Source organism: Stomoxys calcitrans, chromosome 3 (genome assembly GCF_963082655.1).
Source record: "Stomoxys calcitrans chromosome 3, idStoCalc2.1, whole genome shotgun sequence".
NCBI classification, from domain to species: domain Eukaryota; kingdom Metazoa; phylum Arthropoda; class Insecta; order Diptera; family Muscidae; genus Stomoxys; species Stomoxys calcitrans.
The window spans coordinates 57,069,394-57,092,934 of NC_081554.1; the positions used below are offsets into that span (position 1 = coordinate 57,069,394).

At 41.9% G+C, this 23,541-nt stretch overlaps 1 protein-coding gene across 1 annotated transcript in view; it reads right to left on the reverse strand.

Moving 5' to 3' along the window:
* Positions 1-23,541, reverse strand: part of LOC106083069 (nitric oxide synthase) — a 317,072-nt gene that overhangs the window by 202,718 nt on the left and 90,813 nt on the right. The window contains exons 6-8 of the mRNA XM_013245896.2: positions 19,935-20,074; positions 6,458-6,632; positions 5,970-6,151 (exon numbers count right to left, since the gene is read on the reverse strand). Coding sequence (XP_013101350.2) covers positions 5,970-6,151; positions 6,458-6,632; positions 19,935-20,074 — 497 coding nt within the window. The remainder of the gene's footprint in view (positions 1-5,969; positions 6,152-6,457; positions 6,633-19,934; positions 20,075-23,541) is intronic.

Here is a 23,541-nt window from a genome sequence, read left to right on the forward strand (position 1 = left end):
CTGGCGTAAAAGGGCTGCTCCTTACCATTGTCAGCGACCATCTTCCCCTTACGTGATGCCATAGTCCTCCATGAAGACTCAGGGGCTGTGCGTGCTTCCTTCGTTCCTATTCCAACTTTGTCTCCCTCCGCAGGACACTGCCTGGAGTCTCCATTGCGGGATGGCTGGCTTGGTTTTCCCAGAGTACTAGAAAGCTGGGAGCTCTTTTTCTTCAGCGTCTTGGCAATGTTATGCTCTTCGGTAGATCCGAGTCTCTTTCCAGCTTCCGTAGAAGTACCTGAAATGTCAGTTCCATCCCTTCCAGCATCCTGCGCTTTCGTCCGATTGCGCTGCCGGTACACACTCCTCTGTCTCCTTCGTCGCGCCCGGATCGCTTTCCCGGTTTGCAAAGCAAAGCAAAGCAATCGCTCACTTCTACCGTCATCGCTCTGCCGTCATCTCTCAATTCGGCTGCGATGACTGTTTCATTGACACTGTCGCTGTCTGAATCTGAGTCGGAAAGACCACCTTTACTTAAGGGCTGGGGACAAACTGTGCATCCCTCTGGTTTATCTGTCTGTTCCTCATTAATGAGTCTGACGACTAGTTGTGCTCTTGAAGCATTACTATCGACTACAGGTGCCAAGGACCTACAGGAGGGGGGGACAACATGCTACGGTCTGACGCCACCACCGCAGCTGTTGGATTTTTGGTGTCCCTTTTGAGCCTACTCCTAACGGGCTTTAGAATTTTTTACAACAGGTACCTATTCCGAGATACGTTTTTTTTCGAGAAGCGAAACGAAAACACGTTCGCTCCACACAACGGTCACACAAACGTATAATTCGGCATTTATACTCCCTTTAAATAGGGCTTGGAAGTCACCGTAGCGCAGAGGTTAGCATGTCCCCCTATGACGCTAAACACCTGGGTTCGAATCAGAAAAAAATTTTCAGCGGCGGTTATCCCCTCCTAATGCTGGCGACATTTGTGGGGTACTATGCCATGTAAAAACTTCTCCTCAAAGAAGTGTCGCACTGCGGCACGCCGTTCGTACTGGGCTATAATAGGAGGCCCCTTATCATTGAGCTTAAACTTGAATCGGACAGCACTTATTGATATGTGAGAAGTTTGTCCCTGTTCCCTAATGGAATTTCCCTGGGCAATTTTGCATTTTTAGACTGGACTCCTGTTTCTCCTAGTCTTCCTCACTAAATAAAAACCTAAAACATTTTTTTTGTCATTACATTGTGGTAGTAATATTGCAATAACAAAATTTTCTTATATTTTGCCGCTTAAGGCCCAATTCTTTGCAGCCTCTTCAAATCATTCACAATAAAATACTCAAAAAAAACCACAAACACGCAGCCACGTGAACCCACTCAGACAGACAATACGAACGCGGAAAACCCGACCACAATCCACACAATACGCGTAAGCTTACAAAACTTGGGCTTTCTTTTTGTCACTATTCTGCCATAGAGCATGATATCATGGTAGAGAGGGTGTAAGAGAGCGATTATACTAAGAAACCCCCTACTAGAGTTTTTTTTCCAATATAAACATGTGTGCTATGTTTTGTGAATGTTTTTGTTTTTTTTTTGTATCAGCAACAATAACAACATTGACAATCACACACCACCACAATGTCAAATAAAACATGTCTACACATAAATTATCAAAAGCTGTTCTCGAACGAGTCTCCTCAACTCTACGCCTCAAAGAAAGTAGGAGCACACACACACACACACACTCATACTTTTAGTGGCTCTCATATATAATTCAATGCACTCACAACAGAGAAAACCGAAAAAACCATTAAGGCTTTTAATAGGGTGCATCTGTTATAGAGTGATTGGGCAGGCATATCCAATATAAACAGAAAAAAATCGTAGGCAGGCATTTCAATGTGCAATGAAGGCATGAGGTAGCGGTAGTTTTAAAACAACAAACCCTGGCATAAGCAACAACCACTTTAAATTTTTCATACGTTTGTTTTAGGAAAATTCCGGCCAACATAGTCCCTCAAAGAAATAAAGAGGGAACTTCTTTTGTATTAACAAGTGCTGACCAGTTGAAGTTTTGGCTAAATGTCTTTTTTCTATAGTAGACGAGTACGAATGACGTATAATCCCGTACCACAGGTATAGATGAACATAGACCAAAGTTCTATAACATGGATTCCGTGCGGAGGTGGATTTCAGACATTAGATGAGTTATCATCCCACCTTGGTGGGGTTATAAACCGGTCCATACCACTATGGATTACAGCAAAGCTAACAATAGGCTTCTTGTGCGCCCTAAATACTGAATAGTAACCCCGAAGAGGTATATGTCAGGAATTTCTTGCTGCTCGCATTCGAAGCACCATAACCATACAGGGCGCCTCGGTAGTCGAGTTGATAGCGTGCTTGGATTACCAGTGCAGGGGTCGTGTGATCGATTCCCGCCAGAAGCCTTGGTCTGTCGCTACTGTGGTATCACAATGGACTTAAAATTGTCTAAGTGAGTCTGTAAAGGACTGCCACTCTTACCTAACCTAACCTAATCATAACCACTCCAGTACCGGTGACTTTAAATCGCGAATGCTGGGCATTGCCATAGAGAATGTTTCCACTTCGCATGATCTTCCCCCGACGCCAAACACATTCTATCGCTTGCCGCATCTGTTCTGTATAAATGGACGCGAAGACCTATGTATTTCATACTGATAGCGAAAGCCATACACGGATAGGCCAATTGCATAACAGCCGGTTGTACGTACCGGAATGACCCGATGGAGTCCTTCATCGGCAAGAGCTGCACGTGTTCGTCTATTTTTTCGTCTTGCGAGAGGCACATCCCAAAGTGTCTTCTGCGGACGCCTCTGTTCCGTGCCGGGATTGAAAAGAACCTCGGACCCTGGTTCTGTTCGGTTTGCCAGAACCGCCTTCATCATAGCCCAGAGTCGTCACTACGAGAGTACAGTACCGCAACGCAGTGGTTAGTATATCCGCCCACAACGGGTTGGAATCCTGGTGAAAACTTCAGAAAAACTTTTTCAATTTCAAACTCGTATATCCCCCAAACCAGCGGAGATATTGAGCACTTCAAGAAGACTTTTCTGTGGGGTTTCTTGAGCATTATCCAGCAAATATTGTGAAAATCGGACCACAAATGAAGATTTGGCAGTCGGAACTTTTTCGAAATAACGGGTCCTACCAAAAGGTGTCCAGGGCCTTCAAATTTTGCACACGATCTCGCTAATAACTCAGCTCTAACCATTCAAAATTTAAATTTCTCTACCCGTTCTCACACGGCATATTTTTTACTGGTTTTTTTTACCCACCACCAAAGGATGGGGGTATATTCATTTTGTCATTCCTTTTGCAACACATCGAAATATCCATTTCCGACCCTATAAACAACATATTGCCCAAAAAGTAATTGCGGATTTTTCATATAGTCGGCGTTGACAAATTTGTTCACAGCTTGTGACTCTGTAATTGCATTCTTTCTTCTGTCAGTTATCAGCTGTTACTTTTAGCTTGCTTCAGAAAAAAAGTGTAAAAAAGTATATTTGATTAAAGTTTATTCTAAGTTTTATTAAAAATGCATTTACTTTCTTTTAAAAAATCCGCAATTACTTTTTGGGCAACCTAATATATTCTTGTTCGTCGTAAAAATCTAAGACGATCTAGCCATGTCCGTCCGTCTGTCTGTTGAAATCACGCTACAGTCTAAATAGAGATATTGAGCTGAAACTTTGCACTGATTTTTTTTGTCCATAAGCAGGTTAGTTTGAAGATGGGTCATATTGGACTATATCTTGATATAGCCCCCATATAGACCGGTCCGCCGAATTAAGGTCTTAGGCCCATAAAAGCCACATTTATTATCCGATTTTGCTGAAATTTGGGACAGTGAGTTCTGTTAGGCCCTTCGATATCCTTCTTCAATTTGGTCCAGATCGGTTCAGATTTGAATATAGCTGCCATATAGAACGATGCGCCGATTTAGGCTATTGGGCCCATAAAAGCCATCTTTGTTATCCGATTTTGCTGAAATTTGGTACAGTGGGTTGCGTTAGGCCAGTCGGCATCCTTCTTCTATTTGGCTCAGATCGGTCCAGATTTAGATATAGCTGCCATATGGACCGATTTCTCGAATTAAGGTTTTGGGCCCATTTATTGTCCGATGTTGCCGAAATTCCGAACAATGAGTTGTGCTAGGCTCTTCGACATTCCTCTTCAATATTAACCAGATCGGTTCAAATTTGGATATAGCTGCCATATATACCGATCTCTCGATTCAAAGTTTTGGCATGGAGGCCATCGTAGCACAGAGGCTAGCATGCCCGCCTATGATGCAGAACGCCTGGGTTCGAAACCTGGGGAGAACATCAGAATGACAATTTTTCAGCGATGCTTATCCCCTTCTAATGCTGGCGACATTTGTGGGGTAATAGGCCATGCTCAAGCTTCTTCCCAAAGAGGTTTCGCATTGCTGAACGCCGTTCGGACTCGGCTAAAAAAGATGCCCCCCTTATCATTGAACTTAAACCTGAATCGGCCAGCACTCATTGATATGTGAGAAGTTTCCTTAGTGGAATGTTTATGGGCAAAACATGTCTCCACCAGCGAAATCGGTGGAGACTTCTCTGCACGAGGCTGGGCATAAAGTAGCAGAATCCTTCGATGCCAAGACGTAGACATTGGCATTATGCAATGACATCGTGGGGTATTTTAAAAACGTGAGGATCGGCACACCGGATCCTTCGAGACTGCATAAAACGTAAGAATTTGGTAAGCAGCCCGGAATTCCTGACTTAACATTTTGTTTTTCGTGTTAACTTTTTATGCCCAACACCATAAGATGGGGGTATACTAACATAGTCGCTCCCCCATAATAAATATATTTATTCTGAATCTTCTTGACATTTTAAGTCGATCTAGCCAAGTCCGTCCTTCCATCAGTCAAAATCATGGTAGCGGTCGAACGAAAAAAGATATCCACTTGAGATTTTGCACCAAGACGTCTTATTGATGTAGTTCGTTGGGGATTGGAAATGGGTCACATCGATTCAGATTTAGATATAGTTTCCATATAAACCGATCTCCTCACTTGACTTCTTGAGCTCCTGGACGCTGCAATTTTTGCCCGATGTGGCTGAAATTTTACTGGGTGTTTTTATAACCTCCACCATAGGATGGGGGTGTAATAATTTCGTCATTCCATTTGTAACTCCTCGAAATTTCCGTCTAAGACCTCATAAAGTATATATATATTCTTAATCGTCATGACATTCTAAGTCGATCTAGCCATGTCCGTCCGTCCGTCTGTCTGTCGAAGGCACGCTAACCTTCGAAGAAGTAAAGCTAGCCGCTTGAAATTTTTTGGTAGTAAGGCCAGAAGTTTGCCAATGATCACGAAATCATCAAAGATCAAAATAAAATAGCGCCTATAGCCAAATTTTATTAAAATTTCATTTCTATAGAAAATTTTAACAAAATTTTATTTTTTCAAAAAAAAAAAAAAAAATCTTCAAAATTTATGTCCTTAGAAATTATTGGCAACTTCTATTGGCTTTCTTCACCATCATTCCTTTCTTAAGCCTCTATACCAACTAAAACTCCTCACCTAGACAAACTCAACAAAGTATCATTAACCAAACACATGAGGTCGAAATATTGATGATGCCGTAAAACGACGTCCATATGTCCCTTAGCAGCTATTGAAAGGCAACAAGGAATGGAAAGGATGGGAATGGGAGTGGGAGTGGGAAGAAAAAAGAAAATTTTATCTCATTTCTTTTGTTTCACTTTCTTTTGCGTCAGACACCATCTGTTGGACAAATGTGAGGCGCATCCAAAAAAAAAAACCCAAAAAGGCAAAGGCAACTCAACCATAGGACATAGGGAGGTGAGTAAGAGGAAACTTTTTTTGTTTCATTGATGCTGAACAAGCAACCAAAAAAGTATGATTGTATAGCCAAATATGGAATGACTTACCGCAATTTCGATTCATTTTCAAAATGTTTCATAAAACTCTCACTGGCCGTATGGTGGTCCACAATGGTCACGTTGCGACTCTGGAAGGAGTGCAACACCGCAATATTGACTTCCACCAAAGCCTTGTCCTTCCACAATGAGGTGGGTGTGCGGGTGTCCAAGTTCATTTTCAAAGCCACCGTCTGCAAGCAAAAACCAAAAACACACAACAAAACATAGTAAAGAGTAAGTCCAAAACACTATGGCAAACAATTCATCATGGCCAGGCATGAGTCCCAATAGAGAGTTTGAAATATGGAGCCAATTGCCAAAAGTGAATGTTAAACAACAACTCCCCAAAGCCAAAAAAGGGAAACAGGTCGCAATAAAGCGCTTAACAATAATCATCATTTTCAGATCAATGCAGTAGGCAGGAAACCTCAAAAACCATGTTTTTCGCCAGGCCATTGGCTTCCTCTCTCTCTCCACTCTACTCTACGTCCACTTACCTCTAAAATATTTCGCCGATTTATATCGCACAAATTGCGACAGCCAATCTCGGTGGACATGTACCAGCCACTAAACGCTGTGGCAGTGAATTGAATGCCACCCACATCGAACAGCATTCCGGACACCGCAGGCAGTGCATACCAACGCAAACCCATTTCACCAAACCACTCGAATCTGCAAAGAGAAAGAAAATTCCCAAACACAATGAGAGGACTGAGCAAAACTTCATTTGGCCAAATATTTTAAAATTCAATTTTATGGTCATTGCATATTGGAATTCAATTTCGCGCACTAAAAAATTTAAAACATTTTGGCTTTGTTTCCGTTTCCCTTTTGCCTTAGATTCTCCGAAAGCCAATGAGTTAACCTTTCTCAAATAAAACAAAAGATTTAAATTTCTATGGAAAATTTTTCTTAGTGCTTCAATGAATTAAATCGATTTGATTTTATGTGAAAAAAGAAAAACAAATCGGAATTATATCATTACACGTTTGATTAGGGATGACATTTTGGAAGCCATCAATCTTTATTTGTTACAAACGAGAACATATGCCCAGAGATGGCAAAAACAAAAAAGACAAGAACAAGGAAAATCTGTCAAGGAAAATTGAAATGTACAACAAACCTCTTAAAATGAAGCAGAATTAAAGAGGGAGAGAGAGAGAAAAGCAAAAGGGCAAGTACTAAAGATATCTAAAAAAAAAAACAATTTTTTACCAAAAAAATTTCTAAAAAACTAAAATTTAAAAAAAAAACTGTAGAATTAAAATTGTGGCGAAAATTTTTTAAAAAACAAGTAAAAAGGCCTGGCCGAACTTTGGATACCCACCACTTTGGGTAAGTGTGTAAACCACCTTTCGTCATAATTCTGTGAAAATGCACAATGCAGCTGTATCGTAATATGGTCCGATTTAAACGAAATTTGACACGGATATTTGACAAAATATTGGTCTTTTTTGTAGCCATATCGAAATATAGGCCGATCTGAACCATATACGTCACGGATGTCGAAAAGCCTAACATAAGTCACTGTGTCAAGTTTGAGCGAAATCGGTTTATAAATGCGCCTTTTATGGGCCCAAGACCTTAAATCGAGAGGGGTATATAGGGCAGCTATATCCAAATCTAGACCGATCTGGGCCAAATTAAAGAAGAATGTCGAAGGGCCTAACACAACCCACTATCCCAAATTTCGGGGATATCGGACAATAAAAACGCCTTCTATTGGCCCAAAACCTTAAATCGAGAGATCGGTCTATATGGCAGCTATATCCAAATCTGGACCGACCTAAGCCAGATTAAAGAGAGATGTCGAAGGGCCTAACACAACCCACTGCACCAAATTTAAGCTATATCGGACAATAAATGCGCCTTTTATGGACCCAAGGCCTTAAATTGAGAGATCGGTCTATATGGCAGCTATATCCAAATCTGGACCGATCCGTGCCATATTGCAGAGAGATGTCGAAGGGCCTAATCTAACTCACTCTCCCAAATGTCGGCGACATCGGACAATACATGCGCCCTTTATGGGCCCAAGACCTTAAATCGATAGATCGGTCTATATGGCAGCTATATCCAAACCTGCACCGATCTGGGCCAAATTAAAGAAAGATGTCGAAGGGCCTTGCACAACTCACTATCTCAAATTTTGACACAATCGGACAATAAATGCGCCTTTTATGCACCCAAGACCTTAAATGGAGAGATCGGTCTATATGGCAGCTATATCCAAATCCAAAGCGATCTAGACCAAATTAAAGAAAGATAACAAGTGGCCTAACACAATTTATTGTCCCAAATTTCAGCAAAATCGGATAATAAATGTGGCTTTTATGGGACTAAGATCCTAAATTGGCGGATCGGTCTATATGGCAGCTATATCCAAATCTGGACCAATCTTGGCCAAATTGAAGAAAGGTGTCAAGGGGCTCGATACATAAAACTGTCCCAAATTTCAGCAAAATCGGATAATAAATGTGACTTTTATGGGCCAAAGACCCTAAATCGGCGGATCGGTCTATATGGCAGCTATATCCAAATCTGGACCGACCTGGGCCAAATTCAAGCAGGATGTCGAAAGGCCTAACCGAACTCACTGTCCCAAATTTCGGCGAAATCGGACAATAAATGCGTCTTTTATGGGCCCAAGACTTAAATCGGGAGATCGGTCTATATGGCAGCGATATTCAAATCTGGACCGATCTGGGCCAAATTAAAGAAGGATGTCGAAGGGCCTAACGCAACTCACTATCCCAAATTTCGGCGAAATCGGACAATAAATGCACCTTTTATGGACCCAAGACCTTAAATCGAGAGATCGGTCTATATGGCAGCTATATCCAAATCTGGACCGACCTTGGCCAAATTAAAGAAAGATAACAAGTGGCCTAACACAACTTATTGTCCCAAATTTCAGCAAAATCGGATAAATGTGGTTTTTGTGGGCCTAAGACCCTAAATCGGCGGATCGGTCTATATGGCAGCTATATCCAAATCCAAACCGATCTAGACCAAATTAAAGAAAGATAACAAGTGGCCTAACACAATTTATTGTCCCAAATTTCAGCAAAATCGGATAATAAATGTGGCTTTTATGGGACTAAGATCCTAAATTGGCGGATCGGTCTATATGGCAGCTATATCCAAATCTGGTCCGACCTTGGCCAAATTGCAGAAAGGTGTCAAGGGGCTCGATACATCAAACTGTCCCAAATTTTAGCAAAATCGGATAAAAAATGTGGTTTTTGTGGGCCTAAGACCCTAAATCGGCGGATCGGTCTATATGGCAGTTATATCCAAATCTGGAAATTCAAGCAGGATGTCGAAATTCAAGCAGGATGTCGAAAGGCCTAACCGAACTCACTGTCCCAAATTTCAGCAAAATCGATTATTAAATGTGGCTTTTATGAGCCTAAGACCCTAAATCGGCAGATCGGTCTATATGTGGGCTATATCAAGATGTATTAGTCCGATATAGCGCATCTTCGAACTTAACCTGCTTATGGACAAAAAAGAGAATCTATGAAAACTTTCAGCTCATTTACTCTATTTTTAAAGACTCTAGCGTGATTTCAACAGTCAGACGGACGGCCATGCTAGATCGTCTTAGATTTTTAGGACGATCAAGAATATCTATACTTTATAGGGTCGGAAATGGATATTTCGATGTGTTGCAAACGGAATGACAAAATGAATATACCCCCATCCTTTGGTGGTGGGTATAAAAACAAAGAAAATGTTGACAAAATCTTCTATCTATCCATTTATATAACAAGCGATAGCGTGCTAAGTTCGGCCGGGCCGAATCTTAAACACCCTCCACCATAGATTGCTTTAGGGGCTCTAGAAGCAAAATAGAGAGATCATTTTATATGGGACCTTTATCAGGCTATAGATCGATTCGGACCATATTTGACACGTATGTTGAAGGTCATGGGAGAAGCCGTTATACAAAATTTTAGCCAAAATCGGATGATAATTACGCCATCTGGAGGCTCAAGAAGTCAAGATCGGTTTAAATGGCAGCTATATCAGGTTATGGATCGATTTGAACCATATTTGGCGCAGTTGATAGAAGTCATAAGAAAACACGTCATGCGAAATTTCAGCTAAATTGAATAAGAATTGCGCCATCTAGTGGCCCAAGAAGTTAAGATTCAAGATCGCTTTATATGGCAGCTATATCAGGTTATGGACCGATTTAAACCATACTTAGCACAGTTGTTGGAAGTCATCACCTAACACGTCGTGCAAAATTTCGGCCAAATCGGACAGGAATTGCGCCTTCTAGACGCTCATAAAGTCAAGACCCCAGATAGGTTTATATGACAGCATTATCAGGTTATGAACCGATTTCTACCATACTCAGCACAGTTGCTGGAAGTCATAATAAAACGACTCATGCAAAATTTTAGCCAAATCGGATAAGAATTGTGCCCTCTAGTGGCTCAAGAAGTGAAGATCCAAGATTGGTTTATATGGCAGCTGTATCATAACATGGTCCTATATAGCCCATTTACAATCCCAACCGAACTACACTTATAAGAAGTATTTGTGCAAAATTTGAAGTGGTTAGCTTTAATCCATCGAAAGTTAGCGTGCCTTCGACACACAGACGGACGGACATGGCTAGCTCTACTTAAAGTGTCAAGACGATCACGAATATATTTACTTTATGGGGTCTTAGACGCATATTTCGAGGTGTTACAAACACAATTACGAAATTAGTATACCCCCATCCCATGTTGGAGGGTATAAAAATTAGTTTGTATTTGTTTGTCGGTTTGTTTGTTTGTTCCGTATAGACTCAAAAACGGCTGAACCGATTACTTTGAAATTTTCACAGACTGTGTAGGTTAGTCTGGAGGCTATAAAAATCTTTGATATCTGAACGGGGACCCTCCCCCTTATCCCAAAAGTACCGCCCAAAAATAAAAGTGTACCGATCAGGACGATATGGGATTCAAATGAAAGGTATTCTGGAGAAGAGTACAAATGTCATATTAAAAATGAGGTTCAAATAACTGGGGGGCCGACCTAACCCCAAAACCCCCTAAAATAGGCTTATTGGACGAGCATCACATAATGGGACTCAAATGAAAGGTATTCGGGAGTAGATTACGAATATGGTCAGGAAGAAGGAATATGATTTAAAATTTTTATACCCTCCACCATCCGCTTGGGATTGTAAATGGGCCAAATCGGTCCATGTTTTGAGATAGCTGCCATACAAACGGATCTTGGCTCTTGACTTCTTGAGTCTCTAGAGGGCGCAATTATCGTCCGATTTGAACGAAATTTTGCACGTAGTGTTTTGGTATCACTTCCAATAACTGTGTTTAGTATGATTCAAATCGGTTCATAACCTGATATAGCTGCCATATAAACCGATCTGGGATCCTGACTTTTTGAGCCTCTAGAGGGCGCAATTTTCATTCGATTTGGCAGAAATTGTGTACAACGGCTTCTCTCATGACCTTGAACATATGTGTCTAACATAGTCTAAATCGATCAATAGCTTGATATAGCTGCCACATTTATTATCCAATTTTGCTGAAATTTGGGACAGTGAGTTGTGTTAGGCCCTTCGACATCATTCATCAATTTGGCTCGGATCGGTCCAGATTTGGATACAGCTGCAATATAGACCGATTCTCCGATTTGGGGTCTTAGGCCCATAAAAGCCACATTTTTTATCCAATTTTGCTGAAATTTGGGACAGTGAGTTGTGTTAGGCCCTTCGACTTCTTTCGAAATTTGGCCCAGATCGGTTCAGATTTGGATATAGCTGCCATATAGACCCATCCGCCGATTTAGGGTCTTAGGCCTATAAAAGCCACATTTATTATCTAATTTTGCTGAAATTTGGGACAGTGAGTAACGTAAGGCTCTTCGACATCATTCATCAATTTGGCCCAGATCGGTTCAGATTTGGATATAGCTGCCATTTAGACCAATCCGTTAATTTAGGGTCTTAGTCCCATAAAAGCCACATTTATTATCCGATTTTGCTGAAATTTGGAACAGTGAGTTGTGTTAGGCCCTTCGACATCGTTCGTCAATTTGGCCCAGATCGGTCCAGATTCGGATATAGCTGCCATATAGACCGATCTCTCGGTTTTAGGTTTTGAGGCCCCTAAAAGCCACATTTATTACCCAATTTCGCTGAAATTTTAGACAGTGATTTATGTTAGGCCCTTCAACATCCTTCCTTGATTTGGCCTCGATCGGTCCAGATTTGGATATAGCTGCCATATAGACCGATCTCTCGGTTTTAGGTTTTGCAGCCATAAAAAGCGCATTTATTGTCCGAAATCGCGGAAATTTGGGACAGCGAGTTGTATTAGGCTCTTCGACGTCCTTCCTCAATTTGGCCCAGATCGGTCCAGATGTGGTTATAGCTGCCATATAAACCGATCCTCTGATTGAGGGTCTTAGGGCCATAAAAGCCCTAAATGATGGCGTCGGGTTCCGCGGCGGCCACCCAAAACCCGCCATATAGGTATATAGACCAATCACTACAATATAGAGCCATGTGTTTGGGTATCCGCCCACTCCAAAATTTACTTTAAGGGCCAAGTGTCTGGGTGACCACCCCACCCTCGAAATACCCCCTAAACCGAAAATATTTACCAATACCTTTAAATAGGACTCAAAAGAAAGGCTTTTGTAAAGTAAAGTAAAAATTTGTCCACGAATCGAGCAGAGGCAAACTTCTCACACATCAATGAGTGCTTTCTGAATCATGTCTAAACTCAATGATAAAAGACATATTTTTGTAGCCGAGTCCGAACGGCGTGCCCCAGTGCAAAACCTCTTTGAGGAGAATTTTGTACTTGCATGGCATGGTAACTCGCAAATGTTGCAGCATTAAGAGGGGTAACCACCGCATTCAATTTTGTCCCATGTTCTTGCCAGGATTCGAACGCACGCTTTCAGCATCATAGGCGGACATAAGTTACAGTACAGCACGGATTCGCTATCCACATTCAGGGCGAAGTCTCCCCACCCTAAAAAGATGTCAGAGGGTTAAAGAAGGCGCAGCGAAGCGGGCCCGGTTCGGCTAGTTTAATATGTAGCACAATTTTTTATTAAAATAACAATTTGACAACATTTTCATTGGAAATAAAGGTCTGTTCAAATACTGCAACCACTTTAAATCAAACTCTTGAATTGAACCACCATCTTAAATTCTTCCTTCGACGAACAAAAGAAAATATTTCAAAAGCTCCCCTCTAACAAAGCCGTAGCAAAAATTTTACAATTTTAGCAGACCACTTGCTTGCTTGGAAACCTGTGGTGTGCAAAAATTCTTCTATGCAAATACTTTGGCCATGTGTGAGAAACTAATCAAGAGCTGTATAAATATTGAGAATATTTCGAGCCAACAACAAAACCAAGCAAACCATGGCCCATGACTTGTAATTTTTGTCTTGTGCTTTGTTCAACAACTTAAACTACCAAAACCATAGCCAAACAAACTAATCTCTTTGGCAAATAAAGTTATTATGAATTTAAATTGGAATTTCAATCTGGCACCACACACACAAACACACCCACACACACACAGATGTCTACACCTACAACAAACAACAGCCACTGGGGCAAATAGCAGACCAACACCTGCAAATTAGACGCCTTCGAAACACGACAGGTGGTAAGGTCACTTTCACACAACAACAACAAAAAATGTCTAAGAGAAAAAAAGGCTATCCAGAAAAGGGCAGACAGAAATCAGGGGGGAGAATGAAACTTTAAAAAGTATCATTTCTAATATAATAAAAATTCATTTAATCTACAGTGCATATGTGCAAAGGAACTTAGGCTAACAGAAAACGAGCATAGAAATGCCAAAGGATATGCGAGAGTATTGGCAAAATATGAGGCATTCCAAGCTAAAAAGAATTTCTTGAAAATTTTATTGTCAAAAATGTTCATAGTATTGGTTGCCCAAAAAGTAATTGCGGATTTTTTAAAAGAAAGTAAATGCATTTTTAATGAAACTTAGAATGAACTTTAATCAAATATACTTTTTTTACACTTTTTTTCTAAAGCAAGCTAAACGTAACAGCTGATAACTGACAGAAGAAAGAATGCAATTACAGAGTCACAAGCTGTGAAAAAATTTGTCAACGCCGACTATATGAAAAATCCGCAATTACTTTTTGGGCAACCCAATTATTTCTAAATGCAATGGTCCAATTTTGATTTGACATAGACATTTCTGCTACGCAGACGATGTTATAATACTTCTAAGGGCTATGGATCTGAACGAGCTATGCAGAAGGGCTGAAAAGACTGAAATGTGCCTGTTCACGAGGAAGACGAAGGTGGGCCAATTTAACGCACCACGTTTCCTCAATAAGACGATATCGATATCTGACAAGGTCAAGTACTTTCGTGTGCTCTTGGACAGGAAACTGAATTGGAAGTGTCACATTCAGGAGCGTACTGAGAAGGCTCACAGATGTTGGTCACTATGTAGTTGGGCTGTAGGCTCGAAATGGGGCCTGAATCCTAGGATAGTCCACTGGCCCTTCAGGAGCGTGATTAGACCAGTACTTACTTACGCCTCAGTAGTTTGGTGGACTGCTATGAAGAAAAAGTGCAACATAAGGACTATACCACAGGTTTAGAGAACATGTTGTCATGGCATAGGCGAAGCGATGAGGTCCACGCCCACTAGGGCACTGGAGACTATTATAGACTAGATATCCGACGCATTGACATACAGATTAAGTGTGAGGCAGCCACTGCGGCTATGAGACTTAAGGCGATGGGGGAATGGATTGAGGATGGGAGCAGCTCATACCATCGCGGTATAATCGAGGCGACGATAGGAAACCTGGAAGGAAGGGAAGAGGTTTCCGATCGGATAAATGAGATGAACCTTGAAGTCGAGTGCGAGGCACTGCTGCCATCGACACAGTCTGGGATTGACGGAACCCTAGTATTGCCATCTATAGAAGATCATGTTACACAGAATGGATAAAAGCTAGAGGACAGAGTGGGCCTGGGGGTTTACATTGAGAACCCAGGGATTGAAATCTGTTTTAGACTGCCTGACCATAATATGGTAGGAGGCCACCGTAGCGCAGAGGTAAGCATGCCCGCCTATGACGCAGAACGCCTTGGTTCGAATACTGGCGAGACCATCAGAAAAAATTTTCAACGGTGGTTTTCCCCTCCTAATGCTGGCAACATTTGTGAGGTACTATGCCATGTAGAACTTCTCTCGAAAGAGGTGTCGCACTGCGGCACGCCGTTCGGACTCGGTTATAAAAAGGAGGCCCCTTATCATTGAGCTTTAAAACTTGAATCGGACTGCACTCATTGATATGTGAGAAGTTTGCCCCTGTTCCTTAGTGGAATGTTCATGGGAAAAATTTGCATTTGCATAATATGGTCCTGCAGGCGGAGATCCGGGCGATCATGGAATGCGTGAAGTGGTGTGGTGCTAACGCAAGGACGTCGAGTGTTAACATCTTTACGGACAGTAAAATTGCCATAAGGGCAATAACAACTAGGCAAAATCCACATCGTTTGGGTGCCCGGGCCATAACGGAGTAAGGGGAAATGAGAGGGCAGATGATTTGGCGGCGAAGGCCAGAGGACTGCCGTCAATAAACTTGGTTAGCCCGAAGCCTTTTGGATCGACGCAGTCCGAGTTAAGGGAGTGGGCGACGAATGCGCATGCAACATTGTGGAACAGCGAAACGGTCGATAGGACGGCGAAAATTCTATGGGGGGATCCAGATCGTAAGAAGACAAGGCTATTACTGAAAGGAAGCAAGAAGGAGGTCAGTATAGCTATTGGTATCATAACGGGGACACATAGGACTACGAGCTCACTCATGTAAAATCGGTGCGGCAAGTGATAGCATGTGTAGGGCATGAAAGACTACACGTCTGGATTCGGAAACTGCACCGCAGTCAGCCAAAAGGCTATGGTCACCTGGAGGGCATCCCATGCCTAAAAGATCGATGGCGAACAACAGTAAGATGGGGCCAAGAAACTTTGCTAATGTTCTTGGGACAGTTTGGTGAAGACAATTGTCGACAAGGGAGAAGAACAGTACTGCATACCAATGAATGATAGGAGTGGGATAGTCAATAGACTGTTATCAGTATACTCTGACGTTCTTGCGGAATTTTCTGGGTCTCCTCCAGTTTGTGACGATGCAGTTTGGTAAAGACAGTGGTCGACAAGGCAGAAGAACAGAGCTGCATACCTAGAAATAATTGGGGTGGGATAGTCAATAGACTGTCATCAGTATACTCCGATGTTCTTGCAGAATTTCCTGGGTCTCCTCCAGTTTGTGACGATGCAGGCTGGTATCGGGGTCGATAGAGACTAATTGCCATCGGCGTCAACTCTTAATTGAAATGTTTCATTACGCCCTTAAAAAGATTGATGAGATACCAAGGATGAGATACGCTAGGATACCAAGGATTCCCTCAGATCCTCAATCCATACTTGGAAGACTTAGGGAATGTAATGCCAATCTTTCAACCCCCGACTGGTAGTTTGGATGAGGCTGATGGCAGATCTCAACCAGTCTAGGGGATTTGTATCCTACGGATTTAACAGTTGAAACTGAAGGTCTATAGAAGCGGTGAGGTTGGAGAATCAGAAGACGACACAGCAGTTGTTGCTGAACACTGTCCTGAGGAACTATGGACCACATCGCTTAAGACTGGCGGATTGAAGGAGACTAAAAATCCCCCTGCCACAATTGAGTGAGGAGGGGAAGGCAAGCCCTGCATGAGTGGGTTATCCGGATGGACTGGGCTCCAGGTGTGCACCAGTGGAGAAGGAAGGAACTCAAAAAGTACTTGGACAGCAGCAGATAGTGAAGCATCCAAAGAGGAATTGTCCACCCCACAAGTGTCCATTGCCGTGAGGGAGAGTTGTTTCACTGCTTTCTCAACTGCCCCCGGCTCAAGGTGTGCACCAGTGGGGAAGGACGAAACTCAAAAAGTACTTCGACAGCAGCAGCTAGTGAAATATCTAAGGAGGAATCGTCTACACCCCAAGTATCCAGTGTCCTGAGGAAGAGTGGTTCCACAGTTTTCCCATCTGCCCCTGGAGGCGTACGGAAGTTCATCATGACAAGATCTAACGAATCTTGTAAGGATGATCTCCTGGCGAACTCAGAAGACGAAGCTAACGCAACAGAGGTGGAAGTTCTGAATCCTGACTATGCTCCGGTTTCTGCAGATAAATCTCCACCATTGTAAGGCCGCTTCGGTGGCACTAAAGGTCCTGCTGATGGCAGGGGGATTTGACGTGGTTCTTATCCAGGAACCATGGGTGTGTGGAGGAATGATTCGTAGCCTGAGAATTCCGGGATTTAAACTACTTAAAGGTACGGGGAATGGGAGACATAGAACCTTTATTCTTGCATAGAAGCCGCTTCTGCAGGGAAAAGGCGATGCTAAGGAAGTGATGCTAATGCACATCACCAAATATGGGGAAGCTCGGATATCAACGAAATGGGTGAGCTGCTTATTGAATATATTATAGGTTGCAATCTGGCGATTTGTAATAAAAGGCATAAACCGACCTTTATTACCAAGAACAGGAAGGACTACATTTTGAATCGGAAGATATAAGCGCAAGAATATGCCACTAGGAAGCGTTGGATGATCATCGCTTCTCGGATCATCGGGCAAACTGAGACCGTCATGGTGGACCCCAGAGCTGATTGGTCTATGTTCCAGTATTACACCCTACCTGAGACGCTTTTTGATAAAAGCGGTATCTATATCTAATAGAACCGTTTGGGACTACGATATCCCTGGTAATAGAAGTTACATACTTCTAAACAACTTCTAAACGGATGGTTTCAAACTAGACGTCCAGGTGGGCTTTGGGGTGTACTCTACAGATCTAGAACTGGACATTTCGAAAAGGTTACCCAACCATCGCTTTGTGTATCAAAATCCTTGCAATTAAGGAAGTGGTGGAATGGCAAAGATGTAATGTCATAACGACGATTGGCATAAATATCTTCTCAGACAGTGAGGCAACCATTAAATCCCTGGAGAATGTATTTCTGAACACAAAAACCGCCCTCGACCGTCGCAGATCTCTCAAAGAGATGGCTGAAAAGTTCAAAACTCACCTGTTCTGGGTGCCGGGCCACAGGGTTATCCCAGGGGTATTGTGTGAGCTTGCGAGACTAGGAACTACCCTACATATTCCAGGGATACTAGAATCTGGGGGTATGACTGTAGCAACATGTAAGCTAAGTTTTCAGGAGCAGGCCCGAAGGACCACGAATGATAGATGGTCACAAAGAGGGGCTGTGAGCATTCCAAAACCAAGTGGCCCCATCTAAACTTGAAGAGGTCTACAGCTTTGCTGTCACTAGCTAGAACAGATTTCTACGTCATTGACAAACTGAAGGTTGCCAGCAACTTTTCCAGAAGCTATGAGGACATCGAAGAAGAAGAGACAATGGAACACCTTCTGTGGGTGTGTCCCGCACTAGCAGTTAGAAGGAGTTTCACTTTAGTTTCTCATTTCTTTGAGAACCTGTCTGATTTAGCGGGTGTGAACGGTCGCAAGTTATTGGGCTTTTGAAAGCGATCTGGATGGTTCAGCGGTAGGAACTACAATAGAAGGCATATTCCTTCTCCTGTTCCTGGGGTATCATAATGGACGCAAAAGTCTAAGTGAGTCTAATGGCAGACTGCCGCTTAAACCTTACCTTACCTAACATAACCATGGACAAATTTTGATTTTTCCATGGAAATGTTCCCAAAATTTGGTTTTTGTGGCAATTTTAGTATTTTTTCCCCTTTTTTTGCTGACAACCAACTTTACTGCCGTTGCATTTGGTCTAATTTCGTATTTACGCTTCTATGCTGCCCCAGGAGATTTTCGGCGGGTAAGTTTATTAGGCCCTTTCGGATTAATTTTCATATATTCTCTTCAGATGCTCATAAAATGTATGATTGGTCTGTTCGTCCTTATTTTTCCATCGGAGCATGTTGAAACTTTTCGAGAATTTTTAAATATGTGGAAAATCTCATCAAGATTCTATTGTAATGTAACATTTTCATAGAAAACTAAAACTCAAAAAATTTCCTTCCATACCATAATTCAGGATTCACTAATAGAAGGTTAGGTCACATGCAAAACACAAAGTGGATAGGCCCCATAAACATCATTAAGGATGTCAAATCTGAAGATTGAAAATGTCATCATATAGGAGAAAACGTAAACAAAGAATGAATGTAAAAAGAGAACAAGTTGACATCCTCAATGCCAAGTACTGCCAAATATTTAAAAAAAAGTATATCGGCTGATCGCTTGGCTTAACCTTATTCAGTGAATCCTGACCATAATTCTTAGAAAATTTGTCGAAATTTAAGTTTCAAAGGATATTTCCATGAAATTTGATTTTCAAAGGAGATTTCATAGAAACACGATATTCGTTTGTTTCATACATTTCTATGTATCCTTATTTCATTCACTTTACCATAGGACCACATAAAGACTGGAATCTTTAAATATTCATTCATGGGCAAATAGTCAAACTCAAGATGAACAAAAAACCACAAAATCCAATAAAAATCGATTTAAAGGCATTTCTGTTACATACAATATTTACACACCACCACCTGGCCATATAGCAAACTTTCAGACTCACACACAATCGCACAATCGACACACTTTCGTTTATATTCAAATGGCTATCTAATGTTCTGACACCTGTAGTATTAGCATTATGCAGATAAATCCATACAGCACACACATTACACATGCCCACACCAATACAATGACATCTACAGCTACGGTTAGATGCTTCTGAGTCTGACATACTATTACATCCGTTCATGCTGGTCACTCTCTTTATCTATTTGATGATCTCAAGTGTTGGCCTATGTGTGTGCTTGAGTGTGTGTGCGTGTGAACTTTGCTTTGGTTATTATGTGTGGCATTAAATTTAGTTACCAACTTACTTTGGATGACTTAATGGAACTTCCAAAATTAATTCCGGTGGATAATCGAAATAGTCTGGATCATGACCATTGGCTGATACCACCAATGGCAATATGTCCCATTCCGAGCCTTTGCCTTTCCAGCCGAGTTTTATGCAAGCCTGTAAAGAAGAAGGAAGACGAGACTTGATTTTAGGGAAAAAAACTGAAGAGAGCAGGATAGAAGTATGAAGAAATTACAAAAGAGTAGAAGGACAGAAAGAAAGACAAACAGAAAAACAGAAAAATTAAAGAGAAAAAAGATGAGTAACGGATGGAATCTTTCGGCTACACCTCTTTTTGTCTGTCATTCAATTTCTCCATCCTTCTTTTTGAACAAGCTTCCTTTTGCCCGTCCTTCTGTTTGTCTGTCCATCTTTTTCTTTTGTCCATCCATTTTTATACCCTCCACCATAGGATGGGGGGTATACTAATTTCGTCATTCTGTTTGTAACTACTCGAAATATTCGTCTGAGACCCCATAAAGTATATATATTCTTGATCGTCGCGATATTTTATGTCGATCTAGCCATGTCCGTCCGTCTGTCCGTCCGGCTGTCCGTCCGTCTGTCCGTCCGTCTGTCCGTCCGTCTGTCCGTCCGTCTGTCCGTCCATCTGTCCGTCCGTCCGTCTGTCCGTCGAAAGCACGCTAACTTCCGAAGGAGTAAAGCTAGCCGCTTGAAATTTTGCACAAATACTTCTTTTTAGTGTAGGTCGGTTGGGATTGTAAATGGGCCATATCGGTCCATGTTTTGATATAGCTGCCATATAAACCGATCTTGGGTCTTGACTTCTTGAGCCTCTAGAGTGCGCAATTCTTATCCCATTGAAATGAAATTTTGCACGACGTGTTTTGTTATGATATCCAACAACTGTGCCAAGTATGGTTCAAATCGATTCATAACCTGATATAGCTGCCATATAAACCGATCTGGGATCTTGACTTCTGGAGACTCTAGAGGTCGCAATTATTATCCGATTGGAATAAAATTTTGCACGACGTGTTTTGTTATGATCTCCAACAACTGCGCCAAGTATGGTTCGAATCGGTATAGAACCTGATATAGCTGCCATATAAACCGATCTGGGATCTTGACTTCTTGAACCTCTAGAGTGCGCAATTCTTATCCGATTGGGATGAAATTTTGTACGACGGATTCTCTCATGACCATCAACATACGTGTTTATTATAGTCTGAATCGGTCTATAGCCCGATACAGCTTCCATATAAATCAATCTCTCTATTTTACTTCTTGAGCCCCAAATGGTGCAATTCTTATTCGAATTGGCTGAGATTTTACACAGGTCTCCAACATATAATTTAATTGTGATCCAAACCGGACCATAACTTGATATCGCTCTAATAGCAGAGCAAATCTTATCTTATATCCTTTTTTGCCTAAGAAGAGATGCCGGGAAAAGATCTCGACAAATGCGATCCATGGTGGAGGTTATATAAGATTCGGCCCAGCCGAGCTTAGAACGCTTTTCCTTGTTTTGTCTGCCCTTTTCTTGTCCGCCCTTTCTTCCGTTTGTCCGTTTTCAGTCGTTTTTTTGTCTTTCCTTTTATCCTTCCTTTTTTCCGTCCATTATTTTGAAAGCCCTTCCTTTTGCCCATTGTCTTGGACTTCTTCGGTATTTTCTTCGTCTGTCCTTTCGCAATTCTTTTTGTCCGTCTTTATATTCTTCTTCCACCTTCCTATACGGACGTCTTCTTGCCCGTTCATCCTATGGTCCATCTTTCTTTCTTTATGTTCTTCTTCTTTTCCGTCCTTTTCCTTGTCCGTTCTTCTTTTTATCCTTCCTTTTTAAATGTTGTCCTTCTTTTCGTTTATCCTTTCGTCATTCCGTCCATCACTTTGTCTGCTCTTCCTTTTGCCCTTCGTGTCGGGGTTCTTCAGTCCTTCCTTCAATTAATTCATCCCTCGTTCATCCTCCGTCCATACTTCTATCCGTCTGATTTCCTTTAGTTTGATTTTTTCATCTTTCCATCCGTCCGACCTCCTTCCATCCTTCCATCCATCCTTCATTTTATCCTCAGCATTTTGTCCGTCATTCATTCTTCCGTCCGAGTGGAAGGACGGATAAAAAAAGGTGTGGAAAGAAGAACAAATGGAAGGGCTAAATTCAGTTCTCCTCCGCTCGTCCTTAGTCTAGTCTTCAGTACGTCCTCCATTTTGACCTTCTTCCTCTTTTATATCCCCGGTATTTTGTCCATCCTATCTTTTTGTCATTTCATTTCGTTCATCCTTACTTATATACGTCCTTCCTTTTGTCCGCCCTTCCTTTTGTCGGTCTTTATTTTGTCCGTCTTTAATTTTGTTTGTACTTCCTTCCTTCCCTTTTCCGGTCGCCTTTGCTTTTGTCCGTCGTTCTTTTTTTCCCCTTTTTTTTCCTTACTAACTTTTGTCCATCCTTTATTCCATGCAACCTTTCGTCCACCCTACCTTTGGTTCATTCACCAGCATTTCCTTTTATTCGTCTTTCCATTCTTTAGTACTTCCTTCGACCGACCTTCCGCACTTCCTTTGTCCGTCTTTAGCGCTTCTAATATTCGTTCTTTCCATTCGGACGACTGGTTTGTGCGTTCTTAGTTTTGTCCATCCTACCTATGGTCCGTCTATCCTTTGCCCTATCCTTCCTTTTATCTGAACTTAATTTTGTACCTTCTACCATATGTCAATTTTTAAATTTGTCCGTACCTCTTTCCATCCTTTTTCCGACGCATTTCCACTGTCCGTCCTTCCCTTTTTTCCTTCCTATCTTTTGTATGTCCTTCCTTCTGTGCAACCTTTTGTCCGTTCTACCTCCTGTTCGTCCTCCAACACTTCCTTTTATCCGTCTTTCCATTCTTTAATACTTCCTTTGACCGTCTTTTCAAACTTCCTTTGCCCGTCTTTCCATTCTTTTGTCTATCCAATCTTCGATCTTTCTATACGAACGACTGGGTTTTGCCAGCTTCCTTTTTTGTCCATCCTTCCTTTGGCCTGTCCATCATATACCCTTTCCTTTAATTTGTCTTTCCTATGTCTTGTCCGTCCTCCCCTTTGCCCGCCCTTCATTTCGTCCTTCTTTACATTGGTCTATCCTTCCTTTTGTCCGTCTTTACTTTCGTACCTTACTTTCTTTCCTTTTTTCGTATCTCCTTCCATCCTTTTTCCGGCCGCATTTCTCTTGTCCGCCCTTCCCAATTTCCTTCCTTACATTTGTCCGTCTCTCCTTCCATGCAACCTTTTGTCCGCTCTACCTTTTGTTTGTCCTCCAGCACTTCTTTTTATCCGTCTTTCCATTCTTACGTCTGTCTCTACGGACCTCTATTTGTTCGCCTTCCTCTTGTCCATCCTTCCTTTTGTCCTTCCCACCTTTCGTCCGCTCTTCCTTTCCTTGCACCATCCCGTCAATTCAATCATCCGTTCGCCTCCCATACGTTCATCGTTCCATCTGACCGTACAGCTAGATGGAAGCTTTACCTCATCTCGTCTCCTTCCTTCTGCCGGAAAAATGAAGGAAGTCCTTCCTTCTGCCGGAAAAATTAAGGACGGACAAAACATATGATGGATAAAAGGAACGGCGATGATGGAAGAAAAGA